The sequence below is a fragment of the Equus caballus genome, chromosome 20 (genome assembly GCF_041296265.1).
Source record: "Equus caballus isolate H_3958 breed thoroughbred chromosome 20, TB-T2T, whole genome shotgun sequence".
Classification (NCBI taxonomy): Eukaryota; Metazoa; Chordata; class Mammalia; order Perissodactyla; family Equidae; genus Equus; species Equus caballus.
The window spans coordinates 34775547-34799667 of NC_091703.1; the positions used below are offsets into that span (position 1 = coordinate 34775547).

At 50.9% G+C, this 24121-nt stretch overlaps 2 protein-coding genes and 1 long non-coding RNA gene across 4 annotated transcripts; 1 reads left to right on the top strand and 2 right to left on the bottom strand.

The window, feature by feature from the left end:
* Nucleotides 1-871: 871 nt before the first annotated feature.
* On the bottom strand, nucleotides 872-15704 carry ABHD16A (abhydrolase domain containing 16A, phospholipase). Of its 2 annotated transcripts, XM_001490934.7 has the most exons (20): nucleotides 15451-15704; nucleotides 14394-14450; nucleotides 13613-13679; nucleotides 13281-13367; nucleotides 9858-9943; nucleotides 7807-7880; nucleotides 7498-7620; nucleotides 5964-6078; nucleotides 5766-5867; nucleotides 4400-4463; nucleotides 3928-3977; nucleotides 3437-3560; nucleotides 2886-2990; nucleotides 2607-2670; nucleotides 2148-2204; nucleotides 1952-2014; nucleotides 1741-1817; nucleotides 1558-1656; nucleotides 1412-1458; nucleotides 872-1205 (listed from the first exon to the last, which is right to left on the bottom strand). In XM_001490934.7, exons 1-20 carry the CDS (start codon nucleotides 15580-15582, stop codon nucleotides 1122-1124), a joined length of 1677 nt encoding a protein of 558 aa, XP_001490984.1. In that variant the 5' UTR covers nucleotides 15583-15704; the 3' UTR covers nucleotides 872-1121. The 2 variants fall into 2 exon arrangements, with proteins under 2 accessions (XP_001490984.1, XP_070101396.1); XM_070245295.1 differs by lacking the exon at nucleotides 14394-14450 and having other exon boundaries at nucleotides 15451-15654.
* A 1432-nt stretch (nucleotides 15705-17136) lies between these two features.
* Nucleotides 17137-20753, top strand: LY6G6F (lymphocyte antigen 6 family member G6F). Its single transcript, XM_005603740.4, has 6 exons — nucleotides 17137-17508; nucleotides 18008-18337; nucleotides 18420-18683; nucleotides 19675-19830; nucleotides 20003-20069; nucleotides 20204-20753. Exons 1-6 carry the CDS (start codon nucleotides 17202-17204, stop codon nucleotides 20226-20228), a joined length of 1149 nt encoding a protein of 382 aa, XP_005603797.2. The 5' UTR covers nucleotides 17137-17201; the 3' UTR covers nucleotides 20229-20753.
* A 732-nt stretch (nucleotides 20754-21485) lies between these two features.
* On the bottom strand, nucleotides 21486-23191 carry LOC138919633 (uncharacterized). The gene is made up of 2 exons (XR_011429999.1): nucleotides 23060-23191; nucleotides 21486-22172 (listed from the first exon to the last, which is right to left on the bottom strand). It is a non-coding gene; the product is annotated as an uncharacterized lncRNA (long non-coding RNA).
* Between the last annotated feature and the right edge of the window lie 930 nt (nucleotides 23192-24121).

The window sequence follows — 24121 nt, forward strand, 5'->3', positions numbered from 1 at the left end:
CTGTATCCAGGACATGAGAACATTGTTGCCCACGTTAAGCATCTTGTGCAAAACAGTGGACTATAGGTAATAAACCTGAGATGTTTCATCTGCAAAAGAGGTTTCCAAGCGAAGAAGGTGGCCAGGCAGCTCATGGGTGGGAGAGGGCTTCATTCTGTTCCATGAGGTCCAAGGATTAGAAGTAGGACAGAAATTACAGGGAACCAATTTCCTCAGGTTCAACCTAAGGATTTTCTTCTAACAGCTGTCCAAAAAGGCAAAATGTCGCTCTGGGAGGATATGAGTCCTTGGCACCCAGCCCTCAGTCCCTGGCAGGCCCTGTGTTTGTTGAACTGCAAAAGGGATGTGAGGAGAGAGACTTGATGACATGGTGAAGGTGGTGTGCAGGGTTTGCTGCATAAGACACGGGGAGCAGGCTGTTCCTCACTCCCCATGGGAATAGCAAGAGCCGAGCAAAGAAAATCCGGAGTACTGATGGTGAAACCATGCAGGTTAGACCTGGAAATGGGTAGAGGAGCTGAGATGGTGAAAGCAGGTACTAGAGAACACTTTGTAAATAACAAAGTTCATGACTTGGAAGCAAGAGGGGGCAGCCCATGGGCTCCTAGAGGGTTAAATGCAGCAAGGACTGAGGCAGGGGCCAGGGAGCCTCACTGGTGGTGACATTACCAGGTGAAGCTTGGGGACCCCTCGCATGAGAATAGCTCAGGTTGGGGGCTGAAGGCCTGGGGGGACAGCAGAGATGGGGAGGGTTAAACTGGCCATCTGGAATTGGGGCCTCTGAAAGCCCAGTCCTTTCGGGCTTCAGCTCTCCCCACTACCAGCCCCTGCCTCCCTGGACACTTGGGAAGTCACACAGTTAGCCAGCCGGTAGAAAAAATACCTTTTTATTAATTATTAGGAATAATCCATTCATTTAATGCAGGATGTGTGTCGGGGAAGGTTAGGTATTGCTGGATGGATGAGGGGAAACGTGCAAAAGGAACAGTGAGAAGGGGGATGGTCCCCCACTTTCCACAAACTATAAACAGCAACATGGAACACAGAAAATAACAAATAAGAGGGTCCTTCCTCATGTCTCCTCGCATCCCATTCTTCCAGAATGAGTCCCAGTGTGGTCCCTAGAGGTGCCAGGGCATCTGGAAGTTCTGGGCTGGGAATGGGGTGCAGTGTGAGGCCTCAAAGTTCTGCAGATGCTTCTGAGCCTGAGGAAAGAGGGCAGGACAGGTGGGGTGCAGAGCACTGCAATGAGCAACAGCCCCTGGACACCTCGACACACCCTCCGAACCCACCACTCACTCTGTAAAAGCTGCCACTTGCAGTACCTACAGGGTATTCCCTGTTCCCAAGCCTCACATGCACCTCCTAGCCATTCAGGCACCCCCTTCACGCTCCCCACCCCTGAACTCACCAGAAACAAAGCCAGCTGCCGCCTTCCATCTGCACTCATGTCCTCCCCTGCAGAGGAGAGGCACTCAAACACAGGCCATGCATCTGGGTATTCATCCCTTTCCTGGGCTCTTCCCAACTGTCTCTCCTGCCCCAGGGCCTCCTTACCCACACTCCAGGGGAAGTCAGGCCCATGTTCTGCCTGGTAGGAGCGGAGGACAGACAGACACCAATCCTCCTCCACTTCCCATCGGCTGTAAATTGAAGCTGGTCAGAGAGAGAGATGAGGGTCCGTCAGCAACCTGGCCTTGCCAAGCCCCCACTCAAAAGACTCACCAGATCCCATTTCACCTTCCTCCAGCTGTGAGGAGGCCTCCAGCCACTGCCTCACCACTCGAAGACCCTCATCTGCCATCACACGAGGATACCTACAGAGGGAGCGTCAGGACTGGAGGTCAGGACCCGCTTCTCTTCATTCCTCATCCATGAACCTCCTCCTCTCCCTCCCTGTGCTGGTGTGTGTACATGTGTGTACACATACACACATACACACTGCTCTCACCGATGCTGCAGAAGCTTCAGCAGGAGGTCATTGCCTCGGTTGGACATGATGTCCTCAGGAACCCTGGGGGTGAGAAGAATAGACACTGGAGAGGCTGGAGGCCGGGGAGGAAGGGTCTGGATACCTGGGTTTCTGTGGGCAGAGGTGGGAGGGGCACTCTCTGGATCCAGGAGGGCAGAGGTTCCCAGGCACTCACGTGGTGGTGATGATTTCATCCTTGGTTCTTCGGATCAGCAGCACAGGGCCCTGGTACCTTCAGAGGACAGAGTAGTAGGGAGGGAGAACTCAGAGGGAGACAGGTGACAACTGGCCCAGGTTGCATTCTTACCCCTGCAATAGCAGGGCCCTATGGACTAGTCCTCCACCCAGGGGTGAGAGTCAGAATATTAAGACTGGGCATTGCTCAGTCGGGCCTTGCTGGGAGATCCCTGCTGTGTCAGGCATTAGCCCTTTGGTTGCCAGATCATGGGTCCTAGGGTACCTGGGCAGGGTTGGGCCAGCTGCGGTGGTGGCAGGGTCACTCAGGGGATATAGACAGTGACCATTTACCAACTTGCACTTTAGTACTAATTTCAGCATTTGAACACCCAGCAGAACCCATACGGGGGTGAGGTGGGGAAAGGGTGTGATATGCTAGACACTAGCATGTCCTCACCTGCACAGCTGCTCCGCGTTGTTTAGATTGAGATGCTGCCTCACGGTCCTGGTCACCAGGCCCCCTAGAGTGGGATAAAAGTGAAGGGACGGCAGAGACAAAGCCCTTGCCCAACACAAAGGTCCCCACTGTTGAGGACCCCAGATAGGGGAGTCCTCCTGCTTCTCAACAATAGGGCAACCCACTCCCCACCGACAGAAAAGGAACCATCTCCAGTTACAAACCTCCCAGTTCCAGCCCACCCCTTCCCTGGAAGGGCAGCCTGGGAGCTGCACTCACTCCAGCTGTCTGGCATGACCTTCAAGGCCAAGGGCACCAGGTCGTCAAAGGAGGCATCCAGGATCACGGCACTAATGTCTGGGTAGGACATGGCTGCCCACGTGGCTGGTACCAGGACAGGGAAGAAGGATGAGGACCGAGGGGTTCCTGCCCACCACCCCTGCCTTTGTCCTAGTGACCCCATAGGCTGACCCCATCCTCCTAGGTCTCTCCTTAACCCCTCACTTCACTCGGCCAGGGCACCCTCTTGAGAGGACGGCAAGAGAACATCGAGATGTATCAAAGACAATACACAGGAAACATTCACTTCCCTGATCTCCCCACCCCAGGACCCTGCTCTGCTTCTTTTAATAATCAGGCACATGGGTGAAAGGAAATGTGAAGTGTATACAAATAGGACACTTTCTTCCAGACCCACTCAAAGATACCACCTCCATCCTCTCCTTCCTTAAGTCTCCACCCCACTCCGGGGCCTCCATTGCATTTTCCCACCTCTCCTGAGGAGGGGTGCCATGAATGTGTCTACAGTGGGGTTGGAAGGAGGCTGGTACCAGTGAAGCCACCGATGGACCAGGCATAGATGATGATGTCCTGAGGCTGGAAGCCCAGGCGGTGGATGGCAAACTGGACCACCACATCCATGGCATTGGCCTCATTCTGTGGGAACGGCACACCCTGTAGGAGGAAGAGCAAAGGCAGGAGGGGGGTCAGTGCGAAAGGCCAGCTTGCTGGCCACCCGCACCCTCCCAGCATGGACCCTTTCTGCAGCTACCCTGCAACAGACAGAGAAGGCACAGAAGAAAAGGGGGGTGGGAGAAACTGTTCTCTTCAGAAACCAGCTGTTTACAGTGAGATGCACCTCCTCCCTCCTGCCCACCCCTGCTTTGAGGAAGGGGTGTGGCTCCCCTGCCCTTGGCACTCAGGTTCCAGGTGAGTGGGAGCCCCTCCAGAAATATGTACCCATTTCCCTCACTCCAGTGGCTGACCACAGGGAGACAGACCATAATTCAAGACAAGGAGGGGACTCCAGAGAGGGTCTCACCGTGCTTCCAGCAAAACCTGGATGATTCCAGCCCAGGACTGAATATCCAGCTGGAACACAGAGGGAGGAGGGGCTGGCACCTCATGGCCCACATACCCACTCCCCAGCCCTGGGGGAAGGAGCAGCAGGACACTGAGGCTCTTATCACCCGCCAACTCAGAGGGAAATAACTCTAAGCCATCCCAGAATGGGATGACACTGGAGGTTCTGAGGCAGCAGAAGGGAGAGATGGGTGATTAGGGGGTGAAAGGGGGTTGGAAAGAATGAAGAGCATAATTAGGTTAGGGACACAGCCCAAGGGGAGAGATTTAAGGTTAGCAAAGCAAATGAGGAGGGGACTTTTCCCCAAAGGTGAGGGTCTCAATCCTCCCCCAGAAAAAGTAGCCAGGCCAGGGGAGGTCATATCAGTGTGGGAAGGTGGGGACATTCCATTCCAAGGAGCAGACATAAGAGTGCTGAGTCACAGGCCTACCTTCCAGAGGCGTGGAGACACAGCCCACCTCATAGAAGCCCGCGTTCCCCTCACAGCAGATGACCTAGGGAAGAAGGCAGGAGGGTGGGCTGAGAAGGAGCCAGGTTGGGACTGAGAAGTCCCCTCATAGCAGGGAAGGCAGCCTGTGGGAGCTTTGCGGGGTAGAGGAAAGAGTGCGCTCCTATTTCTCCAAGAGAATGGAACTTCCCATTACACAAGGCCCACAAAATGAGAAGCAGAGTGGATGCAAATGCTTAACAAACTGGGCCCTCAGAGGAAGAGGAATGATTCCAGTTGAATTCCTCAACCACTCAGCACAGTGTCCATTTTTCCTTGCAAGTCCACCAGGTGGATATCTTTGGTGTCCACCAAAGAGATCCATAGTTTGAAAGACACCAAACTAGGAATGGGATTATGGATATTTTTTTTCCTTTCTAGTTTTGGGTCTATTTTTCCTGTGACTGTTTCTTTTTTTCTTTTTTTCTTTGAGGACGACTAGCCCTGAGCTAACATCTGCCAATCCTCCTCTTTTTGCTGAGGAAGACTGGTCCTGAGCTAACATCCATGCCCATTTTCCTCTATTTTATATGTGGGACGCCTACGACAGCATGGCTTGTCAAGCGGTGCCATGTCCGCACCCAGGATCTGAACCTGTGAACCCTGGGTCTCCAAAGCGGAACATGCGCACTTAACCACTGCGCCACCAGGCCGGCCCTCTGGGACTGTTTCTTTGGTGTAGTATGCCAATCGCTTTCCCTCTCCCTCTCGGGGCTCTAGTCTTATGGTCAGATAAACTCTAATTCCACGTTATCTAATTCCATTAGATAAACTCTAACTCCATGGTGTGCCAAGCCGAAGCTCAGAGATGGAGGGACTCGCATGCACTTGTAGCAGCCAGGCAGAGCCAGGAATAGAACCCAGCTCCCCCTGGACTGCTGGCTTCGGACTCTTTCCAGGGCTGCTTTAGGGGACTTTGGAGCCAGGCTGCCTGGGTTCAAATCCCAGCTCTACTACTACGTACTAACTGTGTGATCTAGGAAAGTTATTCTGTGCCTCAGTTTCATCATCTGTGAAACGGGCTAATATAAATAGTTCCTATCTTACAAGGTTGTTGTGAGCATTTCAATACATGCCTTGCATATGGTAAGTGCCATCTAAGTGGTGACTACCACAGTGATTACTTTTTGGTCCTACTTCATCTGTTTCCCTCTTGCAGGGTTTTCCTACACCAGCAGGTCTTCGGGGTGGAGCTAGGAGATGGGAATATCTCCAGCTGTGCTTCCTTAGGGCTGCTGTAGAACTGGGATCCCCAGAACCTCCAGTGCCCTCCCCGCATTCTACCTTTGGGCCCCCTGCTCCCTCTCACCAGCTTCTGTCCCTGGGGCTCAGCGGTCCCCCGCCGGTCCACAAACATGGTGTCAATCTCGTTGCCGTCACAGGCCAGCAGCTTTGCCCGGCGCCCGTTACACTGAGTGGGAAGATGCAACAGCCAAGTGTGAGGGCCAGGAGGCCACGTCCTTCAGGGGGAAGGGCCATCGGGGGGGCAGGGGAAGGGGAGCCTCACCTCTTCCACCAGCCGGGCCTGGCCCTGCAGCAGCACAGGCATGAGGGCCTTCTGGAGCAGGTACACAGAGCCCGGATACAACATCCGGCGCCCCAGGGTGTGCGCCACCAGGTAGCTGTGGGGAACATCGGGTTAAGGAACCCGCAGCCCCAGTGGGGCCCAGGGACCCCCCAGCCCTAGCACTCACAGACTCTGGGGTCTGCTTCACCCTTGACCTTCACAGCTTCCTTCTCCTCTTTCAGGACTTAATGAAACAATATATGTATAAGGCTGGTGTTTTTCAAGCTATTTGTACTTTATTTTACTGCGACCTTTCTAAGATACACATTTTATATTGTGGCCCAGTACACACATATGCTCATATAATGCTGGAAGCTTTATGAAATAATACTTTTTATATACTATAAGTGAAAGCAAAGTTAGTATCAAATATGTTTCTGTTAATGTATAAACACAACTTATTAAAAGTCCCCAAATAAATAACACTTTAAAAAAAATGACAATTATAATTCACTAAATTGATTTCAAGATTCACTGATGGGTCAAGATCCATAGTTTGAAAGACACCAAACTAGACCGTAAACTCCATGGGGCAGGGGCCTGGCTGTTTGTTCACTGCGATATGCCCGACATCTGCCACGTAGTAAGTGCCCAGGGCCTGGCGCAGAGCAGGAGCTTATTAACCATTTACCAAATGAATGTACTATTCTAGACAGATAACGTGTGCTAGGTGCTGTTCCTGAAAAAGACGACTGACTACTTCCAGTTAATCTTGAAGTAGGATATGTCCCCAGAACAACATTGTACAACCCCATCCACCATCCCCCTGAAAACCCCACGTTTGGCTTGCCCCTCTGACCAGACAGCACACTGTCAACAACCGACCACTGAATCCAGCCCTTCCTTGGTATCTCAGAGCCTGCCTCCTGGCCCCCAGCAATAGAAAATTCCCACGCATCTGCTCCACTGTAAGATACGAATGGTTACAGCTGTGACTTCTGACGTCATCAGTACCCACAACTACCATTTACTTGGGCTTTGCCGTGTGCTCTCAGGCCCCCAGGTGAGGTGGAAGCCCTTCAGAATACGTTACCCTACTCAAACTCACCAAGCCTATGAGGTGGGTTACTTACGGATGCAGAAATTGTAGTTCACTCAAGGTGGAATAACCAAGGAGCAGAGGGGCCAGGACAGGGACACAGCCACCAAGAGACCCTGCTTCAGCTAAAGCTATGTGTGCCCTCTGCACTCCCAACCTCATTCTTCCCTGTCAGCCTCAGAGAAAGAGCTTTTGCGTCAGACAAAACTGTTAATTTCCCAGCTCTTCATTCACCACCTGTGAGACTCTGGACCTCCTTGAGCCTCTTTTCTTCACACATAAATGTGGATAAAAACAACTCTGCCACAAATAACATAAAGTACATGGCACTAGGCCCAACAAATGACAGCTATCTTACAATGGAGCCCCCAGTCTCAGAGCCCTCGCCCTGTGTCCTCTCCACCCCAGCTGGCTTCTCCTCCCTGCTGCTCCCACCTGGTGATCTGACAAGGCAGCTTCTTGACTCGGTTGAGGAGGGTGTCTGCTGTTCCCCGGTGCAGGGGCTCTGGGCGAAGCAAGGCCACACCCCGGCGGGAAGGGCCCCCTCGGGACTCCTTCCTGAGGAATGGAAAGATGCAGGGGAGGATGGGGTCAGGAGCAGCAAGCTGGACATCTGAGGTCCAGAGGATGGTGGGGTCTAGGAACGAGGAGAGGGTGCTGGAAGGCAGGCACTGGGGCCCAAGAGTGCGATGGAGGCTGGGGATATGGCAGAGCAGGGATGGAGCGAAAGAACTGGGGCCTCACCGGCTGCTGGGTTCTTCCCAGTGGAAGTCGACTGGCCAGCTCCTGAAGTCAAAGTTGTAGTTGGCGAGCTGCCTCTATGGTGGGCAGGGAGAGAAAGAGGAGGGGATGAAAAGGGGAATTGAGAAGTTGGGGAGGCCCACCTTCCCACCCTCGACACCCTCATCATCCAGGGGACTGGCCCCTACACATCATGGGGAGACAAACAGAGGGCAATACCCTCCCAGTTCTCAGATGGAAAGCTCTGACATGGCCAGAAAAATCAGGCAAGAGACGATGCCCTCTGAGGTATCAAGACTGGCTGTCTGGGGCCGGCTCTGTGGCCGAGTGGTTAAGTTCGCACACTCCACTGCGGTGGCCCAGGGTTCAGATCCTGGGCGCGGACATGGCACTGCTCGTCAGGCCACATTGAGGCAGCGTCCCACATCCCACAACTAGAAGGACGTGCAACTAAGATATACAACTGTGTACGGGGTGGGGTTTGGGAAATAAAGCAGAAAAAAAAAAAAGATTGGCAACGGTTGTTAGCCCAGGTGGCAATCCTTAAAAAAAAAAAGGAAGATTGGCAACAGTTGTTAGCCCAGGTGCCAATCTTTAAAAAAAAAAAACATAGACTGGCTGTCTTCCTTCTTCCAGAAGAGGAAAAGAACACTCTTCGCTTTTCCAAAATCTAAGATTGACCCGCCCCCAGAAGAGGTGGCTGGAGATACTGGTGCTTCTGAGGGAGGAGGTGGAGGGGCTATTGGCTGGTCACACTCCCTTCCCCACCTGGGTCCTTTACATGATGCTGTCTTGGAGGACCAAAATGATTGTCTCAAGGCTGGGTGAAAGGGAAGGAGGGAAGTCACGCCCATGGTGGTTCCTTTGCATCAGGGCCACCTCTTGGATGAAGCCCTCTCTGACTGTTCCATCCTCATAGCCACCTCCTTTCCCTCAACACCTGCAGCCACGGGCCGGTGATGCCATCCAGACCTTCTGTGCCACCGGTCACCCCAGTGCGTCGGTGCACATGCCTTTTGAGGGCGGCGGGAGTGGTGTCTTAGACTCTGCTGTATTCCTTCCCCACTCCCAGAGCTCCCAGCACTCTATTTTGAGAGTTGTTTATTATTTTCTGTCATAGAAATTTTTTGACATTTTCAAAAATAACTTGGCTAAGAGAGAGCAATAGGAAAATTGTACAAAAACATAAATGGCAAAACAAAACAAAATGAAGAAAAGCAAATTTCAGGCAGACTCCGCTCAGACCTGGACTCGAACCTAGACTCAGCCACTTTCTTACTCTGTGACTCTGCCGGGTCACTTAACCTCTTTTTGCCTCTGTTTCCTCAGATGTATACTGGAGGGTAATAACACCACCTCATGCGGTGGTTGTGAGGATTAGAAAGGGTGTATGTAAAATGCGTCAGACAGCGGCATGGCAGAGCATCCTTACACAGCTCCATAAATGGCGGTGTGGAGCAACCAGTAATATGATGATAGTGGTCACAGCTGTTTGATCCCAGAAACCCCTTTGTAACAGGAAAGAGCTTCATAGGGCCCCAAAGCCCCCTCTCAAAGATAATCACCCTGCAGCACTGCCTGGGCTGGCCCAAATCCAAGGACACTGTGCCCTGGCTTTTCTCCCTCCTGGCGCCACGCTGTGCTCCCGGGGAACAAGACTGGACATACTTGTCCATCTTGTCCCATCCCCAAACAAAGCTAGCATGGTGTTTAATGCATACAACAAAAATAAACAAACATTTACAGAACTGAGCTGCTGTGATAAAAAACTCCCGTCTAAGAAACACTGTGGAATGTTTCAATGTCTAGACAATTCTTGTGGATGGAAGGTGGAGAGGCGGAGGATTGCTCTAGCAGAATATTCCATTATAAGTGGTAGGGGAGGAAAAATTCCTCAGGCGGACAGTTCACTTGTGGAGGAGAGAAGGCATACAGCAATGTGCGAGCAAACACCCAGTGTGGTGCGTGGCACAGCACACCTCCTCCCCCTGGCAGAAGCCACTGCCCGGTGCCCTGGGGAGGCAGCTGCCTGGCACATTCCTGGAACCTCTCACCTTGTTTTCTGCAGACTGGTTCCTATGTGTTGCCTCCAAGATGGTGATGAACTGCCGGTACTGGGGGTGGGTCCAGCGGCCAATGCCTGGAGGAGAAAGGACAGGAAATAGCGTCAGGAACACTGGGAAGCAAGATGAGCAGGTCTCAGGAAGAGAACTGGAGGTGGGCAAGGAGAAGGCCCTGGAAGGAGAAGTGACAGCAACAGGAACGGAGGGCCCAGGATCTGGGGAAATAAGAGACCTGAGCAGACCTCCTTCCTCCATATCCAGCAAGTGGCTACAGGAGTCTCCCTCCCTAGCTTCTTCCATTTGTTTCTCTATAGACTAGCGATCTTCCACCCTCCAGAATGTTCTCTCTCCCTAGTCTTAAAACACTGTCACAAAACCTCACTATTCACCCTTGCAAACGTTGGGTTTTGCTTCTTTTCGGTGCCACCTTCTCCGGCACTTGCTTCTCTCTCTTTTCTATGTTGTAACTCCTGCGATCCGGCTCTGCAGCCTCTTGCTCTTGCCCCATAATTACTTCCTCACTGAATCCAAGTACCCTTCCTCCGTCCTCTGTGCCACTCAGCACTTTTCCTGTCCCTCAAAATTCCTTCTTCCTCTGCTTCCTGGGTCCATCCATGTCTCCTTCCAATTCCTGGACTGCTCCTCCCTGCCTCCATTCTACTTCCCTCTCTGAAAGGAGAGCCATTATCAACAGTGAGCTCTATTCTCTCCTCACTCGGCCCCACTCTCCCTTCCCTGCCAAGGAGTCTCAAACCCTGACTTCTCTGATTCTGCTGACCTGACAGGTGTCATGTGCCAGGCACTGTTCTAACCTGAGAGAGAGCAGGAAATGAGACACACAGGTCCTAGCTCTCAGACAGCTGGCACTTTGGTTGGGGTGGGGAGGTGAGGCTAGAGAAAGACAATAAACAAGTAAACAAGAAAATTTTAGAGAAGGGTAAGTGCTATAAAGAAAATAAAACCAGGGGCCAGCCCGGTGGTGCAGCAGTTAAGTGCCCACGTTCCGCTTTGGCAGCCCGGGGTTCACGGGTTCGGATCCCGGGTGCAGACATGGCACCGCGCGGCACGCCATGCTGTGGTAGGCGTCCCACATATAAAGTAGAGGAAGATGGGCATGGATGTTAGCTCAGGGCCAGTCTTCCTCAGCGAAAAGAGGAGGATTGGCAGCAGTTAGCTCAGGGCTAATCTTCCTCAAAAAAAAAAAAAGAAAAGAAAAGAAAACCAGAATGAACCAGAATGCTATGTATCATCAAGGGGAGAGACGCCAAACAATGAAGCAAGCTGAAGAATGATTTGTATAGAGTGATACCATTTGTGCCAAAAATGTAAAATGCACAAAAAAATGCTATATATTTTTTATACTTACCATATTTCATAGATTCTAAGATGTGGGTTTTTTTTCCACATTTGAAAACTCTGAAATAAGTATGCATTTTACAATTCATAGCAGCTTAGATTTGATGAAATGGGGTATATACTTCATAAAAGTATAAAAATACGGACCAGAAAAAAACCACCCCAGATGACAATGGTTACCTCTAGGGGAACAGGAACATGGGACTGGGGAAGGTTCCAATGGAAAGGCCCACTCTATCTGTAACGCTTTATTTAATATTTTATTGACAAAAGGTATTTGAAGCAAGTATCACAAAACATAAGGATTTTAGTTCTTTTTGATATTTTTTCTCTAGATTTTTCTGTATTTAATTTTTTTTCCAAATTAAAAATAAATAGGGGCCAGCCCGGTGACACAGCGGTTAAGTTTGCACGTTTCGCTTTGGCAGCCCAAGGTTCGCCAGTTCGGATCCTGGGTGTGGACGCGGCACCGCTTGGTAAGCCATGCTGTGGTAGGTGTCCCACATATAAAGTAGAGGAAGATGGGCATGGATGTTAGCTCAGGGCCAGTCTTCCTCAAAAAAATAAATTAATTAATTAATTAAATTAAATAAAAAACTGAGACAAAACCGAGTAGTGGGAGCTACTTTTAGACAGGGTGGTCAGGGAAGGCCTCTCTGAGAGAGCCCAGCCCCATGGAGATCAGGAGGCAGAACACCGCAGGCAGAAGGTCCTCACCCCAGACTGAACCCAACTGCAGCCACCAGCTCCTGAGCCCACCACTCCCTTCTTGAAGCATCCCCCTCACCCTATTTTCATCATGTGCACCCGCCAGGGGACAACGATTTGGTTTGTCTCTCCTTTTTTTTTTCTTTTTTTTGAGGAAGAGTAGCCCTGAGCTAACATCTGCTGCCAATCCTCCTCTTTTTGCTGAGGAAGACTGGCCCTGAGCTAAATCCATGCCCATCTTCCGCTACTTTATATGTGGGATACATACCACAGCATGGCTTGCCGAGCGGTGCCATGTCCGCACCCAGGATCTGAACTGGTGAACCCCAGGCCACCGAGGCAGAACGTGCACACTTAACTGCTGCGCCACCGGGCCGGCCCCTGTCTCTTCATTTTTTAATTGTGATATATACCATACATATATAAAACATACATTCAGTTTAAAAAATATAAAGCAAACATTCATGTGACATCACCCAGGTCAAGAAAGAAAACAAAGCCACTTTCCACCAGGAGTCTTCCCCATCCTGTTCCCTCCCTGTCCCAGGTAATCATTCTCCTGACTTTCTTTTTTTTTTAGATTGGCCCTGAGCTAACATCTGTCGTCAATCTTTTCTTTCTTCCTCTTCTTCTTCTCCCCAAAGCCCCCAGTACATAGTTGTATATTCTAGTTGTAGATCTTTCTGGCTCTGCTATGTGGGATGGCACCTCAGCATGGCCTGATGAGCGGTGCTAGGTCTGCACCCAGGATCTGAACCAGCGAAACCCTGGGCCCCAAAGCAGGGTGTGCGAAGTTAACCACTCGGCCACTGGGCTGGACCCTCTCCTGACTTTCAAGACAACCATGCCTGCGTTTTACTTTAGTGTTTTGCCACTTATATAAGCACGCCTTTTGAACTTTATATAAATGGAAACATACCGCATAAATTATTTGGTGGTCAGCTTCCTTCACTCAACATTACGTTTGTGAGATTCATCTGCATTGTGAGTGTAGTTCTAGTTTGTCCCTTTGCGTTGCTGCCTCCTGTTCCCTTGTAGGACTCCACCTTACAATGTACTTATCCTTCCTACCACTATTTGTGGCCATGGAGTTGTTTCCAGTTTAGGATTCTTACAAACATATATATGGATTTGTTGTAGGGTATATGCATCTCTTCCAGATAATAGCAAACTTCTCTGCTACTTATTTTTTCATATTTACAACTCAAGCCCTTTAAGGACAAGATCATGCCTTGACCATTCTCAATTATTCCCCCTCAGAGCACAACACAAAGTGGTATTTACAGAAGGTACTTAATAAATATTAACCCAGTGTTGGATAGATCCAGACCAGGCTCCCTCTCTACCTACCTCGGAGGCAGGCCACGCCTGCCAGCAGCAGTAGCAATGTCCCAGCATAGTGAGAAAACGGCACCACTTTGGACAAACTCAAGTAACCTGGGAGGAGAGAGGGACTACGTGAGAAGCTTTCCCCACTGCCCTTCAGCTCCTCTTCCCAGTTCAGCCCCATCCTCCACCCCACACCCTCTCTTTGGACAGCCACATCCTCTGAGGAAGGAGATGCCTGATGGAAGAGGGAAGCCAAGCCGTCCTCCACAGGTCCCCTTTCCTCTTTAGGGAGTTGGCTCATCTGCCAACAACCTGCCCGTTTCCTGTCCCACCACCTTTGAAACCACACTGACCTTTCCTGTATAAGTAGAAGAAGGCGAAGGGAGAGGAGTAATAAGAGATGGACCAGAAGACTGAAGCCTGCAGCAGAGAGACAGAGACAAGCAATCAATACACACAGACACAGAGGTCTGCATTTCTGGGCCTAGGCTCTAAGCAAAGTGGATAACCTGAGGGATATGACATCAAGTACCTATTTTGTGCATAACATCATGCACACAATAGGTGCTCAATATTTGTTGAAAAGCAATGTGTCAGAGCATAACGGAGGCTGGGAAAAGTAGGTACAGGTCTATTTTCTTCCTCTTATCATCTCCAGACATAATTTCATCGCATTTGAAAGCCAGCCTCTCCTTCTGCTCAAGTTAATCAAGCTTTTTCAATCGGCCCTGCTCAGGACAGCCCCTGGCCTGGTCCCCAAGAGATGCACAAACGTCACCACAGGAACCCTGCCAGAGAGAACAGCTGTCTCTGCAGCCAAAGAGGTTAGTTGCCAGGGAGGACAGGTCACTGGGGACTGCAGGACTCAGCACCTGCGGATGGTCCCAAGAGTAAATACTTTATCCTCATGGCCCAGGCTGCCCCAGAGAAAGCGGTGCACATGACAAAAGAGAGTGCAAAGTATGTGAGCTCGAGAGCGTGTCTATGTGCGTGTGTTGGAGAGGTCTGCCGCAGAGCCCAGAGCATCCCTCGCCCCCGGGGGCGCTGCCTCTCCCTGAGCTGGGAAGGAGAAAGTTCAGGAGGGCAGCTGGGTCTGAAAAGATGCAGTAGTCCCAGATGCTAGGGCAGACATACCAGCGCCAGGATGCTGTCGGCATGTTTCTCCAGGGCACGGGGCTGATAGTACGTTTCCTGCCAAAACAGATGGCCGCATTAAGCACCCTGGCAATTGCTAAGTCCTTCCCCTTCCCTTTTGGAAGCCCTGATGTGTGTCCTCTGGTTCTAGCCTTCAAAGCTCTCTCTCCTGGGACATCCCTGGCTCTCAAAGAAGCCCCTCTTCCCCACTGCCCTCCAAACATGATTTCCCACCCTAGACCATGAAAACAAACACAGGGGGCTGGGCTTGGAAACAAAAGTGAAAGCAACATTGGACGACTTTTGCTCCTTTTTCACAACCCACAAGAAATGGCTTGTGGGCGTGCGCATACAGGGAAAGGGGTTAGAGAAGAAAGGAAAGACACCATAACAACTTTAAAAAGGAAAGAAAAGCATCAGAAATAAGAATAGGATGATGAAGAAAGAGAATGTGGCTGGGGGTGGGCCGTTTGTAGGGGAGAGTAAACATAATTTGAGACAACTGATAAAAAGGTAGAGAATTTAGGAGCACAGCCTACCACCACCCCCAGCTTTTATGAATGCAAAGACCCTGGGGTCTCCAGGGTAAGTTGAGGGGTGGGGTGGGGAGCGGCGGATACATGATATGTTGAAGAAGTCATTTTGAAATTCAAGGCCAGGGTAGACGGAAGATAAAACGGAACCGGGCAGGCACTCAGTAAGAAGAAACAGAGAGTTTGACGGCAAAATCATCCAGCTCCCTAATCCGCGCAGGTCTCTTCCAGGACTTGAGTCAACTGGGACCGGCAGGCATCACGACAGACAGCGTTGGGGGTCGCAAAAGGAAAAAGCAAGGAGCGGTAGTCGGAAGGAGAAAGCGGTGGCAAACAGCGATAAAGGAGCGGCTGGTCCCTAGGCGTGACTTTAACCCAGGAAGCACAAAGAGCGCAGACTTTGCGGACAACTGGCTTGACAAGCAGGCTCCCCCGATTTCCAGTAATGGGCCCTTCTGGGGAGCAAAGGCCGCAAAGGGGTTTGGGCCGTACCATGTTTCTGACCAGGGGAGAACTCGACTCACCCAGGAGCTGGAAGTGGGGGTAGTGACTGAAGTTGGAGTCTCAGGGACGCCGGACGGGGCCCTTTCCGAGTCCCTTTCCCGGTAGATTTTGTAGAGCCGGGGGCCTAGGACGCAGCTCAGCAGCTTCGCCATGACCCCCGCTCGGGCCGCTGCTCTTCCAGCAGCAGATCCCCCTGCCGGCCCCGCCCTCCCCCGGCCTCTAAGGTGTTGCGTGCCCTTGACGTCAGCACGTACCGGCTCCGCCTCGTGCCAGTCGAGACATTTTCAGCGCTTCTTGAGAAGGGTTTCGTGCAGTCGGACCTACGGGTACAGCAGTGGTCAGAAATTAGTTGGAGGCGTTTGGAACGCGGAGAGTTAGAAAGTTATCGGGCATATAATTAAATCACTTTTTCTATCCTTTAATATTTGAAGAGATAGTGGGAACGAGGGGGAAGATTAGGAGCGCTTGACAAGAGCAAGAAAAAAGGTGGTAAGGTGTCTGGGAATACATCAAACAAAAATGCAAGATTTTATGAAGAAAATTACAGAAGTTTTGAAAGAGGTAAACGAAGGCTTACACCATGGTCATGGGTAGGAAGACTCAGTATTGTTAAGATGTGTGAAATACTGGTAAAAAGAAAATGGATGAATTATCGCTCTTAAGCGTGGACAAATCTTAAAACCGTAATGTCGAGTGGGAAAAAAGAAAGCCACAGAAGATTACGTGCAACATGACAGCATTATATAAAATTCAAAAACATAAAATTTAATGATCAAGTAAGTGAAAGATAAAGAGCAAATTTAGAATAGTGTTATACAGCGTACAGGATCTTTGACTGAAATGGTAATATGTATTCTATTTCTTAATAGATATACCTGTTTGTTTTCTTTTTCTCTGTACTTTACACCTACATAATATCTAAACCCTTTAGCTTTTTACTGCAGTAAACACATATACAGAAATCTATCCCAGTTGAATATATCCATGGAATCAGCACCGAGCTGAGGGACACATCATGCCCACATCTAGAAGACCCTCTCCAGATCACTGCCGGTAGCTCCTTGCCCCATCTAAGGGTAACCACTATTTTAATTTCTAACCTCATAGATTAGTTTTGCCTATTTTTTTACTTTATATAAAGGAATCATACAATAAGTGCCCTTTGTTTCTGGCTTCTTTCACTTATTATGTTTGTGAGATTCAACCTCATTGCATGCCGTGGTTTATGCATGGTCTTTGCTGTCTAGCGTTCCCTTGTGTGAATATACCACAGTTTATTTAGCTATCATACAGTTGTGCATTAGATATAGTCTGTGATGTACATGGAATATTTCATCAAAAACAATTTTAAAAATGAATAGCCTTTAAAAATAAACATTAAAAACTATTAGAGCTACATGAAGATGTGCCTTGAGAATCCTGCCTGGGGCAAAGGGTGAATCAGTGAATCCTCCAGGCCCCTGTTATCCCTCTCCTTGAGTGATAACTTCATACCACCATCAGGGGCTCAGGAGAAGTGTGTGGTGTGACAGGCAGCCACGGGGAAAGTCATTCTAAATCATTTATGGAGTACTGACTGGGTGTGCAGTCTTGTGCTGGGTTCTGTGGAGACCAACACGAAGACTCACCTACTTCCTTCATGGCCGGCATCTCTTAGGGGTGGAGGAAAGAACACAGAATGTACTTCTAGACTGACAGGAAGTGGACAGTCGTGATCCCTTCTGCGCATGCTTCACAGCATAGAAAGTCTTTGGTCTGACTCCCTCAGCTGATGTGGAGTCAGAAGGGTGAGGAGGTCATCTTCGGAGGGGCCTGGATTAGGTCTTTTCCCTCTCAGGACAGAAAGGTTGTGGTCACTTTTTTCCCAGTAGACATGCAGCTGGGCTTTATCTCCCCGGCATTCCCATCCCCTCCAGAGGCCCATGTCACTCCAGACCAAGGAGTGTGGTCCTTTATCTGGGTTCTGTTTCCTCCCTGGGGACACCAGGTCTCGGGCAAGAGAACTTGGCAGGCTCTCCCCATGGCAGTCTTATTCCTTCTCCTTCTGTTCCTATGTGGGACCTCCCAGGCTACTGCAGGTAAGGAGCAGGAGGTAGGGGATTCTTCAGCTATTCATAAGGTAGGGAGAAACTGCTGCTGTTTCTCCTTAGGGGCCTGGAGAAGGCATCTGACTCAAGAAGATAGATTTGCCCCACTGACCTCCTCCTGCCTCTAATACTGGGGAAGACCCAGAGACAATGAAGGTCCAGGTCATGTACAGTTTCCTTTAGAAAATAAGAAGAGATGAGTAAATGCTTCCAGAAAAGGAGAAACGAGAGGAAGAGATACAGGCATTTGCTGACTATTCCAGCGTTTTTTCTCTTGCCCTCAGATTTCCTCAGTCACTTCGGGAGAGGGGAGGAAAGCCCCTACCCTCTTTTCTCCACTTCACTTTTTTGTAGCTGTCACTTGAGAAATGTGCTCAGCCAGACCAGTGCTGGGGGACCTCAGAAGGGGAGGAAGCCAGGGGTTGGAAGATGAGTAGAAGGTTGTTAATCTGATGGAGGTCTCTGGCTTCACATGACCCTCTCCCCACAGACAGCATCCAGGCCATCTATGTAACCTTGGGGGAGTCAGTGGAGCTGCCATGTCCTTCACCACCCACCCTGCATGGGGATGAGCTCCTGTCCTGGTTCCGCAGCCCTGCAGCAGGCACCTCCACTGCCCTCGTGGCCCAAGTCCAAGTGGCCAAGCCAGACCCAGGCCCTGGAAAGCCTGGAAAGGAATCCCGGCTCAAACTCCTGGGGAACTACTCTTTGTGGATGGAAGGGTCCAAGGAGGGAGATGCCGGGCGGTACTGGTGTGCTGTGCTAGGTCAGCACCACAGGTACCAGAACTGGAGGGTGTATGATGTCTCGGTGCTCAGAGGTGAGTGGGGACATGCAGACCAGCGGCCACTGGGGGCCAGGAAGCCCAGGCAAAGAACTGAGGGCTCCCTCTTTCCCCACAGGATCCCAGTTATCTGCAAGGGCTACAGATGGATCCCTCTGCTCTGTCCTCCTGTGCTCTGTGGTTCCCGCCGGACGCCTGGACTCTGTGACCTGGCTGGAGGGGAAGGGTCCTGTGAGGGGCCATGTACAGTCCTTCTGGGGCGATGGGGCTGCCCTGCTCTTGGTCTGTCCTGGGGAGGGGCTTCCTGAGCCCAAGCGCCGTAGACCAAGAACCATCCGCTGCCTCGTGTCTCAGAACAGAGGGGTCAACTTTAGCCTGGCAGGTAAACTGAGGGAGGATATGGGAAAGGATGTTGCCTCTGGCACATCCTGCACCTGCTTCCTAGGGGAGGAGGTGAGATAGGAGGAGAATCTGTTATTGGCCAGGTCAAGAGGGGTGATTTCTAGTGGAACAGACAACCTCCTATAAAAGGAGGGCTTTTTTCTCATTGACTGAATCCATACAAAGAAGGAGGTTGGGTAAACCAGCTGTCTGGTGGAATAAACCATCAGCTAAGAGGGAGAAGGATTCTGGTGGAATAAACCATTGTTTAGAAATAGGATAACCTAGGATTTTTGTGGAATATCCCATAGCAGAGAGGAAGAAAATAGGAATTATTGCTGAGGGAGTTGTCTTTTGAAGAAAGCATATATGCACTGATGTTATAATGGGCCATTGGTAGTGAAGGCAGAAGGAAAAAAATATATAATTGTTTTACAATAAAAAGTCCATTATTCAGAGAAAGAATGCTACTGGATGTAGAATAACTCATTTATAAGGCAGAAGGGAGGAGCAAATGGCCATTATTTTGGTAAGCAAAGCCCAGTTAGTGGGCAGTGACTGGGTCTTATTTCTATATCTGTAGCACCTAATATGGTTCCTGACCTGTGGTGGACACTCAGTGAATGCTTATGGAGTGGATGAATGAAAGAATGAATAAATGGAAGGCACTTTATTTTTTTTCTTGAAAGGGCAGATTACAATGAAGGGTATGAGGAGAAATCACAGTTATGGCTGGTGGTCTGCTCTGGAGTTAGCTGTCCATGTGTGGGTAGGGGGGTATTGCCATTGTCTAGTGATGTTGGTTTACGGCGGCAGGGTGAGAGGCCTGGAATGGGGCAAAGTGGGGTGGTGGATATCGGGGGCGAGGAAGCTTATGAAGTCTTCTTTTGGAAGAGCCCACCAGAGTATGGGGGGAAGCCTCTCTTTGGGGCACAAGGACAGACCTCCTTACTGCATCCCTCCTTATCTCTCTTGTCTTTCCCTTACTGCAGCCTCCATGGATGCCTCCCCTGCCCTCTGTGCCCCTTCCAGGGGCTGGGATTTGTCCTGGATCCTGATGCTGGTGCTCACAGCGGGCCAGGGGTTTGCCATCCTGGTCCTCAGCATCATGCTCTGGAGGCAGAGGGTCCAGAGGGCTCAGTGCAGAGGTGAGTCCCTCCCTCCCAGAGGGAAAAAGAGCACGTGGTGCAAGGCAGAGGGTTGAAGCTCACATCTTGCCTCTAGACTCTGTCTTCTCTGGGGGAGGAGGGTGGTAAGGAATATAGCTCTGAGCCGTATGATGACTTCTCTGCTGCACCCCATATGGCTCCTTCTCCCCAGATGCCTCAATTCCTCAGTTCAAACCCGAAATCCAGGTCTATGAGAACATTCATTTGGCCCATCTCAGGTGAGGAACAACTAGGGGGCAGAGGCATAAATCCCAAGGGGGTCTGGGGTTGGGGTGAAATGGGCTCCTGGTTCCGAAGGAGGTGGAGAAGGGAAATATCCTTAATCTGTCTTTCTGCTTCGCAAAACCCACAGACTACCTGCCCCCAAGACCAGATGATCTCGGTGACATCTGCTGGGAAGCATGACCTGCTGTCTCTCTGGCCATCTGGCACCTGAAGGATTCCCTGAAAAACCTTGGTTGGGGGGAGGGGCTGAGAGTACTACTTCATAGTCCAGCTAGTCTCCAGCCGCCAAGCTGTGTGTGTGTGTGTGTGTGTGTGTGTGTGTGTGTGTTGGGGGTTGAGGGGAGTGGAAGGAAAGGAGAAGCATTATTCCGTGATGTCACCTATGAAAAGGTGTGGTCTCCTGTCTTGTAGCTGCCAGTGGGGGATGGCCCTGAGCCCATAGTACCTTGGGATTAAGGGGAGCCTGGTGTAGCTGGCAGGGGATGAGGAAGATGAGGATGGGCAGAGAAGAGACAGAGGGATCCAGAGGCTTGAGCAATGGTGGAGAAATGGGGGAACTGCAGGAGAAATGGGGGAAACTGAAAAAAACAGAAGGAAAGAGACTCAAGTCAGAGTAAGGAAGAAGTGGACAGAGAGAGAGAGAAAAGTAGAAGCACAAAGTGGGAAGACTGAGGGACAGAGAGAATGGAAAGAAGACTTCAGTTGCCTCTAAATTAAGCCAGATCTCCCCACCCCATCTCATCCTTACAAAGAAGAGAAGTTGAGAAAGAACAAGCACCTTTAATCAGACCCCAGACATCCTCAGATGGAAGGAGAGGGAACTGAGTCAGAATGGGGATATCAGTGCTCAGCCCCCACCACGGGGCACCCTCTTTATCCTCATCATGCATCCAGAGCAGTGAGCAGTTTTTTGTCACCCTGACATCCCAGGAGCCCCAGGAGTCACGCACTATCTCCCTGTGTGGAGGGAGTGTCCACAGCAGCAGGTGGGCAGGTTTCCCGGTGGGGTGCGCAAGCAGGCCCTGCGTGTCTGTGAACCCTGGACGAGTCTGGGCTGGTGAAGCGGGAGGGAGCATTGATGCTCCTAGCTCATCCATTCCCCAGTCTCAGGCAGAAATGAGCTGGACTCCAGCCACGCCCTCACAAGCAACTCCACCAGGCGTCCTTTGCTCAAGGTTGGGCCTCACTGGAGAAAGGCTTTCTCGGAAGTCTCACCTAAAGGCTTCACACTGTAGTGGCTTCAGCTAAGCTATTGGCAAGAAGGAGGACGCAAATGACACAAATGGAGAATGAGGCGAACGTTATGGTTCAGGTTCCAGCACCCCAGCCCAACCCAAGCAGCTCTAGTTTGCTTTTAGACAGCATGCACATACACACACGCACACACACCCCCAGCAGTGTTACCAGACTCCCAGGTAGCACTTTTATTAAATTTACTCTTCACAGTTCCCCAAGCCCTTCTTCCTGAGTTCCTGACCTACCAAATTAATCTTTTCTAGAAAGACTCTCCTCCTCACTATACCTGGTGCCCCTTCAGTCCCCTTGCCTGGGACCCACAGCTCCATCAAACGCCTGCCTTGCCAGAGACCTGGGGCTGAGAGAGGGCATCAGCAACAGGCATCTAGAAAAAGACACAAGACATCAAACAGGTGTTCTTAATGAGGCTGGGCTCTGGGGGAGGTGCTTGTAGGGAATGGAGTGGTACCCATAGGAATCAGGTCTTGGGAGGGGTCTGTGAAGGTGTTGGTCCATGGATCTGAGGTCACTGTACAAAATCCGGTTCTTGGGCATATCTCAAAAGCATCTGTGGAGTTGTGTCCAGGGCCATGGTGATGGTGAAGTCCTGGGTTGAGGGCTGCATATCTCGAGAGACTAGTGGAGGAGGTAGTCTCCCCAGGTGAAGCTTGCCACGAGGAGGAGCAGAGTGTTGAGAAGTGGGATCGGGAGCCACTGCAGTGTGGTGGCTGCATTGCACAGGTCCTGCTCACAGCAATGGTGCTGCAGAGTGTAGGAGCGTGACCAGTAGGTGGCATGGCCTGGCAGAGGGCACTGGATTCTTGGGAGGCAGCCTTTCCGCTCGATGATCTCACTCTGCTCTGTGGGACAAAGGGGGAATGCTAAGGCAGGGGCCATGGGAGCAGGAAATGCAAGATAGATGGAGGTGGGGAAGGACCCGGAGAAGGGCCATTGGACCAGAATCCAACCTGAGGTGCCAGTACTGATGCCACAGGCTTCATCATCCTGACACTCAGTGGAAACAGGGTAGCAGGGTTTGGCAAAGCTGCAGGTGTAACAGTGGAGCCGCCCCTGGGCAGGGGAAGTGGTGAGTCTGTGGGATTGGTGGAGATGGAGCAGAGAGGAAGGGCACACAGGTCAGGTGAGAGGCCAAGCCCAGATCCCGGACAGGGATTCACAGAGTGAGGTGACACACAAAGTGGGGAGAGTGGGGAGAGGGAAGCGGTAAACCGGAAGGAGAAGGACACACAGAAGTAGAAAAAAGAGATACAGAGAGGTCAGAGGGGAGACAATTCAGGAAAAGAGAAAGACACAGAGGCAAGAGAGATACAGGGATTTGAGATGCACAGACGTGAACAGAAGCCAAGAGAATCAGAGATGAACGTAGAGAATGACACAAAAAGCCGGGGGTGGGGGTGGGGACAGTGAAGAAGTTAAGCAGATGGTGCCAGGGACAGATGAGAAAATAGGAATTGACATTGACCGAGGGGCGCAGCAAAGAAGCAAGAAGTGAGATAAGGGATGGGGGAGACAGAGGCTTGTCAAAGATGCTACAAGAAGAGACAGTTATTCTCAAATGCCCTTGAAAGGAAACTTTTCCTGTTCCACCTTATCAGGCTGGCCCAAGGCCATTCCCAGTAGCTCTTCTTTCTAAAGCTCCCACAACTCTCTTCTTGGCATCTCCCCACCAGCCTCCAGGCTCCTCCACACACCCCCTGCCCCAGTGCCTCCCCCAGCCCACCCTTACCCAGTGCCCCACAGAGAAACAGGATGCAGAGGAAGGTGCTGGAAGAGCCCATGGCTGAGCCCAGGATTCTGGAATCTGGGAGAATGTGATCTGCACCCCTAGATCCTGAGAGTTGGAGCAGGAGAGCAAGACAGGGAGGGACCAGTAAACAAACACACCTAGGGAGTGAATCTCGGGGGCGGAACTGCGACCAAATTCACCAGCTTGATACTGCAGGGCCCTGGCCCTCTGCTTCTGTGCCCCACATCTCTCACATCCTCCCTGCCCCCTACTTGAGTCTGCTCTTGCCTTGAGAGTCTTCTCTGTTCTCTCAGTGTTTGTCTCTGTTACTCCTTGCTGCGTCTGCCGCTCCTGAGTTGTGTCTGTCACCTTCCCTCCTACTCCTCACCCTCCCTCTGCTGGTTTCAAGCTGTTCTCTGCTCTCTCAACTCATTTCCCTGTCTTTGTTTTTGCTGTCTTTTCCCCCTTCGTGCCTCTAAGTCTCTCAGGCTCACCCTCCAGATCTGGCCCAGATCTGTTTGAGTGTGGTGTTTAAGTGTGATGTTTGAGTATGGAATCAACAATACTCCCTCCCACCCACACACACACACACAAAGCCCAGCTGTGTAAGGGAGGACCCCACCCAGCTTCAGATCCCTTTGATTTCCCCAAGCCTCAACATTCCTACCCCATAATTATCCCTCCCAACTTTACTACCTTGGAGGAAAGAATCATAGGTCGGGCCAGAGGGCCGGATGTGTTTCCACCGGTGTGGGGATGGGAGGTGGGGAGGGTAATAAAGACTAGGAAGGAATGGGGAGCTAAGATTTTGGGGGTGATGGTAGAATCTGGAAGACTGGAGTTTAAAAGATTGGAGAGGGGAGAACCACGTCTGGGGAATCAGAGCAGGAATGTACTAGAAGGAGTAAGACTGGAGGTGGGGGTGGGGTGGGACAGAGGAGACACAGGTATCTGTGGAGCAGCAGTTTTCCAAAACTTTTCTTTTTATCTCAGAACCTCTTTACACTCTTAAAAATTAGTGAAGACCCCAAGGGGCTTTTCTTTGTGTGTATATCAATATTT